The 7,500-nt window shown below is 50.6% G+C and overlaps 1 protein-coding gene across 10 annotated transcripts in view; it reads left to right on the top strand.

Moving 5' to 3' along the window:
- The window catches only part of Plc21C (Phospholipase C at 21C), a 298,940-nt gene that overhangs the window by 139,235 nt on the left and 152,205 nt on the right, over nucleotides 1-7,500 (top strand). For 5 of the 10 annotated variants that reach the window (XM_045761049.2, XM_045761048.2, XM_045761047.2 and 2 more), the window contains exon 2: nucleotides 4,213-4,287. The exons of the other annotated variants lie outside the window; for them this stretch is intronic. In XM_045761049.2, coding sequence (XP_045617005.1) covers nucleotides 4,213-4,287 — 75 coding nt within the window. The remainder of the gene's footprint in view (nucleotides 1-4,212; nucleotides 4,288-7,500) is intronic. 10 annotated transcript variants of the gene reach the window in all.

Here is a 7,500-nt window from a genome sequence, read left to right as displayed (position 1 = left end):
CTGGTACTGCCTCTCCCTCCTGGTACTTCCTCTCCCTCCTGGTACTTCCTCTCCCTCCTGGTACTGCCTCTCCCTCCTGGTACTTCCTCTCCCTCCTGGTACTTCCTCTCCCTCCTGGTACTGCCTCTCCCTCCTGGTACTTCCTCTCCCTCCTGGTACTGCCTCTCACTCCTGGTACTGCCTCTCACTCCTGGTACTTCCTCTCCCTCCTGGTACTGCCTCTCCCTCCTGGTACTGCCTCTCCCTCCTTGTACTTCCTCTCCCTCCTGGTACTGCCTCTCACTCCTGGTACTGCCTCTCACTCCTGGTACTTCCTCTCCCTCCTGGTACTGCCTCTCCCTCTTGGTACTTCCTCTCCCTCCTGGTACTTCCTCTCCCTCCTGGTACTTCCTCTCCCTCCTGGTACTTCCTCTCCCTCCTGGTACTTCCTCTCCCTCCTGGTACTGCCTCTCCCTCCTGGTACTTCCTCTCCCTCCTGGTACTTCCTCTCCCTCCTGGCACTGCCTCTCCCTCCTGGTACTGCCTCTCCCTCCTGGTACTGCCTCTCCCTCCTGGTACTGCCTCTCCCTCCTGGTACTGCTTCTCCCTCCTGGTACTGCCTCTCCCTCCTGGTACTGCCTCTCCCTCCTGGTACTTCCTCTCCCTCCTGGTACTGCCTCTCCCTCCTGGTACTGCCTCTACCTCCTGGTACTTCCTCTCCCTCCTGGTACTTCCTCTCCCTCCTGGTACTTCCTCTCCCTCCTGGTACTGCCTCTCCCTCCTGGTACTGCCTCTCCCTCCTGGTACTGCCTCTCCCTCTTGGTACTTCCTCTCCCTCCTGGTACTTCCTCTCCCTCCTGGTACTTCCTCTCCCTCCTGGTACTGCCTCTCCCTCCTGGTACTGCCTCTCCCTCCTGGTACTTCCTCTCCCTCCTGGTACTGCCTCTCCTTCCTGGTACTCCCTCTCCCTCCTGGTACTGCCTCTCCCTCCTGATACTGCCTCTCCCTCCTGGTACTGCCTCTCCCTCCTGGTACTGCCTCTCCCTCCTGGTACTGCCTCTCCCTCCTGGTACTGCCTCTCCCTCCTGGTACTTCCTCTCCCTCCTGGTACTGCCTCTTCCTTCCTGGTACTGCCTCTCCCTCTTGGTACTCCCTCTCCCTCCTGGTACTGCCTCTCCCTCCTGGTACTGCCTCTCCCTCCTGGTACTGCCTCTCCCTCCTGGTACTTCCTCTCCCTCCTGGTACTGCCTCTCCTTCCTGGTACTCCCTCTCCCTCCTGGTACTGCCTCTCCCTCCTGGTACTGCCTCTCCCTCCTGGTACTGCCTCTCCCTCCTGGTACTTCCTCTCCCTCCTGGTACTTCCTCTCCCTCCTGGTACTTCCTCTCCCTCCTGGTACTGCCTCTCCCTCTTGGTACTGCCTCTCCCTCCTGGTACTTCCTCTCCCTCCTGGTACTGCCTCTCCCTCCTGGTACTGCCTCTCCCTCCTGGTACTTCCTCTCCCTTCTGGTACTGCTTCTTCCCTCCTGGTACTGCCTCTCCCTCCTGGTACTGCCTCTTCCCTCCTGGTACTTCCTCTCCCTCCTGGTACTTCCTCTCCCTCCTGGTACTTCCTCTCCTTCCTGGTACTGCCTCTCCCTCCTGGTACTGCCTCTTCCCTCCTGGTACTGCCTCTTCCCTCCTGGTACTGCCTCTTCCCTCCTGGTACTTCCTCTCCCTCCTGGTACTGCCTCTCCCTCCTGGTACTGCCTCTCCCTCCTGGTACTGCCTCTCCCTCCTGGTACTGCCTCTCCCTCCTGGTACTGCCTCTCCCTCCTGGTACTGCCTCTCCCTCCTGGTACTGCCTCTCCCTCCTGGTACTGCCTCTCCCTCCTGGTACTGCCTCTCCCTCCTGGTACTGCCTCTCCCTCCTGGTACTGCTTCTCCCTCCTGGTACTGCCTCTCCCTCCTGGTACTGCTTCTCCCTCCTGGTACTGCCTCTCCCTCCTGGTACTGCTTCTCCCTCCTGGTACTGCCTCTCCCTCCTGGTACTGCTTCTCCCTCCTGGTACTGCCTCTCCCTCCTGGTACTGCCTCTCCCTCCTGGTACTGCTTCTCCCTCCTGGTACTGCCTCTTCCCTCCTGGTACTGCCTCTTCCCTCCTGGTACTGCCTCTTCCCTCCTGGTACTTCCTCTCCCTCCTGGTACTGCCTCTCCCTCCTGGTACTGCCTCTCCCTCCTGGTACTGCCTCTCCCTCCTGGTACTGCCTCTACCTCCTGGTACTGCCTCTCCCTCCTGGTATTGCCTCTCCCTCCTGGTACTGCCTCTCCCTCCTGGTACTTCCTCTCCCCCCTGGTACTGCCTCTTCCCTCCTGGTACTGCCTCTTCCCTCCTGGTACTTCCTCTCCCTCCTGGTACTTCCTCTCCCTCCTGGTACTTTCTCTCCTTCCTGGTACTGCCTCTCCCTCCTGGTACTGCCTCTTCCCTCCTGGTACTGCCTCTTCCCTCCTGGTACTGCCTCTTCCCTCCTGGTACTGCCTCTTCCCTCCTGGTACTTCCCCTCCCTCCTGGTACTGCCTCTCCCTCCTGGTACTGCCTCTCCCTCCTGGTACTGCCTCTCCCTCCTGGTACTGCCTCTCCCTCCTGGTACTGCCTCTCCCTCCTGGTACTGCCTCTCCCTCCTGGTACTGGCTCTCCCTCCTGGTACTGCCTCTCCCTCCTGGTACTGCCTCTCCCTCCTGGTACTGCCTCTCCCTTTTAGTATTTAGTGTCTCACCTAATATTTTGTGTCGCAGGTTCTCCTTAAACACTCCCAAAACCTTCCATGTTTCCTCAGCTGTTGCTCCATACACTCCCAAAACCTTCCATGTTTCCTCAGCTGTTGCTCCATACACTCCCAAAACCATCCATGTTTCCTCAGCTGTTGCTCCATACACTCCCAAAACCTTCCATGTTTCCTCAGCTGTTGCTCCATACACTCCCAAAACCTTCCATGTTTCCTCAGCTGTTGCTCCATACACTCCCAAAACCATCCATGTTTCCTCAGCTGTTGCTCCATACACTCCCAAAACCTTCCATGTTTCCTCAGCTGTTGCTCCACACACTCCCAAAACCTTCCATGTTTCCTCAGCTGTTGCTCCACACACTCCCAAAACCATCCATGTTTCCTCAGCTGTTGCTCCACACACTCCCAAAACCATCCATGTTTCCTCAGCTGTTGCTCCACACACTCCCAAAACCTTCCATGTTTTCTCAGCTGTTGCTCCACACTCCCAAAACCTTCCATGTTTCCTCAGCTGTTGCTCCACACACTCCCAAAACCTTCCATGTTTCCTCAGCTGTTGCTCCACACACTCCCAAAACCTTCCATGTTTTCTCAGCTGTTGCTCCACACTCCCAAAACCTTCCATGTTTCCTCAGCTGTTGCTCCACACACTCCCAAAACCTTCCATGTTTCCTCAGCTGTTGCTCCACACACTCCCAAAACCTTCCATGTTTCCTCAGCTGTTGCTCCACACTCCCAAACCTTCCATGTTTTCTCAGCTGTTGCTCCACACTCCCAAAACCATCCATGTTTCCTCAGCTGTTGCTCCACACACTCCCAAAACCATCCATGTTTCCTCAGCTGTTGCTCCACACACTCCCAAAACCATCCATGTTTTCTCAGCTGTTGCTCCACACTCCCAAAACCTTCCATGTTTCCTCAGCTGTTGCTCCACACACTCCCAAAACCTTCCATGTTTCCTCAGCTGTTGCTCCACAGTCCCAAAACCATCCATGTTTTCTCAGCTGTTGCTCCACACACTCCCAAAACCTTCCATGTTTTCTCAGCTGTTGCTCCACACTCCCAAACCTTCCATGTTTCCTCAGCTGTTGCTCCACACACTCCCAAAACCTTCCATGTTTTCTCAGCTGTTGCTCCACACTCCCAAACCTTCCATGTTTTCTCAGCTGTTGCTCCACACTCCCAAACCTTCCATGTTTCCTCAGCTGTTGCTCCACACTCCCAAAACCTTCCATGTTTCCTCAGCTGTTGCTCCACACACTCCCAAAACCTTCCATGTTTTCTCAGCTGTTGCTCCACACTCCCAAAACCTTCCATGTTTCCTCAGCTGTTGCTCCACACTCCCAAAACCTTCCATGTCTCCTCAGCTGTTCTAAATTTCTGTAAACAAAATATCACTAGACTTTATAAAGCTCACTGAGCGAACGTTTGTGAATATAGGCTCGTCCTTGAACGGTATTTTTCTCCACAGACCGCGAGCTGCAAGCACCAACAGCCTGGTCAGACACCGGGTCGCGGGGATGGTAAACCCCGGAATTATCATAAGGTAACTTGACTCCGTATGATGCGGAAAGTAATTGAGAAAATATTGAAACATTTATTTCTATGATCATATATATATTTACACCAAAAAAAAGTATTTGAAACTTTCATTAAAAAAGGTTCTATTTTTTGCACAAAAAGGATTGAAACTTTTATTGATATGGTCATATATTTACACAAAAGTATTAAACTCATAAATATGGTCATATATTTACACAAAAAAATTATTAAAAACTCATTAATATGGTCATATATTTACACAAAAGTATTAAAAATTCATTAATATGGTCATATTACACAGAAGTATTAAAAACTCATAGATATGGTCATATATTTACACCAAAAGTATTATTCAAAATACACTTGAGTTGATATCTTTAAGCAAGAGAGTGCCATTGCTAATGCGGTGATTGAGTCGCGTAACGCACTAGGCGGGAGAGACAATGTTACAAGCTCTTATTAAGTATATTGCTGGTCTCTTGTTGATGCATGTTCCATATACCGGTACTTAGGTCTACCCAGCTCTTGTGTGTGTGTGTCTCTCTCACTCTCTCTCTCTCTCTCTCTCTCTCTCTCTCTCTCTCTCTCTCTCTCTCTCTCTCTCTCTCTCTCTCTCTCTCTCTCTCTCTCTTTCTCTCTCTCTCTCTCTCTGTTAATGTCTCTATTTATCTTAGTATCTCTGCCCCTTTCTTTGGTATTTTTATATCTTTGGTATTTTATATCTGTTGCCCCGGTAACAAGTTTACCGGGGCAACAGTGGAAATATTCCCTGAACAGATAACGAATATCCTTATCATGAGAGACTTCAACTTCCCAAATCTGAAGAGAAAAAATCCCAGCTGATAATATTTACATTAGCATAACTGTCAAGGACGGAGCTGGAATTTAATATACTTTTGTGACAAGATCCCGTTCAACAGATATTAAAGATAACTAAAAACAGTATATTAATCTTGATTTGTTCTTCGTGAACAGTGGAGAACTAATCAGGGATACCGCAATGTTATCTTGAGGTTATCTTGAGATGATTTCGGGGCTTTAGTGTCCCCGCGGCCCGGTCCTCGACCAGGCCTCCACCCCCAGGAAGCAGCCCGTGACAGCTGACTAACACCCAGGTACCTATTTACTGCTAGGTAACAGGGGCATAGGGTGAAAGAAACTCTGCCCATTGTTTCTCGCCGGCGCCTGGGATCGAACCCAGGACCACAGGATCACAAGTCCAGCGTGCTCTCCGCTCGGCCGACCGGCTCCCTTATCTTGTAATGGTTCCGGGGATCGATATATGTCCTCTCGGCCCGGTCTTTGACCAAGCCTTCTGGTTGGTGGTCTGGTCAATCAGACTGTTGTGTAGACCCCGCTGTTCGCAGTTTGACGTATGAGCCACAGCCTGGTTGATCAGGTATCATTTAAAGGTGTTTTATCAATTCTCCTTTGAACACCGTAATAATTAGGATATTTTGTTTCTTAAACACTTAAGCAATTGGCCTAAAAAAAAAGCCAAATATTTGAGAAATGACAGAGAGCAAAACCCAGAGTTGACTACAATATCACACACAGTTCTCAGGGCTTATCAACTCATCACAAGCAGAATAGACCACTTGATACACCGAATTTCTTCCAGTAGCAACCTTACTTTGAGGTTACCTTGAGGTGCTTCCGGGGCTTAGCGTCCCCGCGGCTCGGTCGTCGACCAGGCCTCCTGGTTGCTGGACTGATCAACCAGGCTGTTGGACGCGGCTGCTCGCAGCCTGACGTACGAGTCACAGCCTGGTTGATCAGGTATCCTTTCGAGGTGCTTATCTAGTTCTCTCTCTTGAACACTGTGAGGGGTCTGCCTTAACGTTTGGGCAGTCGCCGTGGTGCAGTGGTAAGACACTCGCCTGGCGTTCCGCGAGCGCTATGTCATGGGTTCGTATCCTGGCCGGGGAGGATTTACTGGGCGCAATTCCTTAACTGTAGCCTCTGTTTAACGCAACAGTAAAATGTGTACTTGGATGAAAAAACGATTCTTCGCGGCAGGGGATCGTATTCCAGGGACCATAGGATTAAGGACTTGCCCGAAACGCTACGCGTACTAGTGGCTGTACAAGAATGTTACAACTCTTGTATATATCTCAAAAAAAAAAAAGTCAAAATGCAACTGGTTTCACAGGCAATCGTCGTGCTTGTGTCAACTAATTGCTCGTACGTACAAAAGGTGGACTGTTGCAGATAACAATTTTGACGATTTATAGTTTTCATTTTATAACCAAAAAAATAGCAACAAATAAACCAATACTAAACAAAAACATTCGTGGGCCTAGTACAGCATATTTTTGTATTAGGCCTAAGATAGCGTGTATTAAAGGTAGGGTTGATTGGACAGCTTAGGTTAGGTTCTATTCAGTATTTTATAGTATACCATTTTTGTCTGAATCATTAATACACACACACACACACACTTTCCCCCCTATACACACTTTCTTTTCCCCTACACACACACACACACACACACACACACACACACACACACACACACACACACTAGGTGACCCAGGTGGAAACTGAGTGCCCAAATAAGCCACAGAGATATTAGAAAGAACTTTTTTAGTGTCAGAGTGGTTGACAAATGGAATGCATTAGGGGGTGATGTGGTGGAGGCTGACTCCATACACAGTTTCAAGTGTAGATATGACAGAGCCCGATAGGCTCAGGAATCTGTACACCTGTTGATTGACGGTTGAGAGGCGGGACCAAAGAGCCAGAGCTCAACCCCCGCAAACACAACTAGGTGAGTACTACACTACCCCTACACCCACTTTCTCTTCCTCGTACATACACTCTCTCTTTCCCCTCTCTCTCCCCTTTACTCTCCCCCCCCCTGCCCTTGCACTTAGAAATGAGGGGAGTGAGTGAGGTGGGGCATGTCTGTGGTGGCTGAGAACGCAAGATGCATGAGCAATATTGCCACCGAGGAGCCCTGTGTACGGCGTTCCAAGGGACCTTGACACACTGCAACACTCCACACCTTTACCTCTGAGGTAGTGTGGAGTGTGGGGGTCACGACTACATTACCTATAAGGTAACGAAGATGGGGGAAAGGTAGACGGGGAAACCTGACGGAATCTACAACCAAAAGAGAGGAAAAACAAGGGTAAGAACCGGAGAGAGAGACAGAGAGACAGACAGACAGGTACTGGCAGATATTCAGAGACACAGACAGGCTCGGATATTTTAC

Source organism: Procambarus clarkii, chromosome 45 (genome assembly GCF_040958095.1).
Source record: "Procambarus clarkii isolate CNS0578487 chromosome 45, FALCON_Pclarkii_2.0, whole genome shotgun sequence".
Lineage (NCBI taxonomy): Eukaryota > Metazoa > Arthropoda > Malacostraca > Decapoda > Cambaridae > Procambarus > Procambarus clarkii.
The sequence above is the reverse complement of the archived record's forward strand: the minus strand, read 5'-3'. Positions and strand labels throughout refer to the sequence as shown.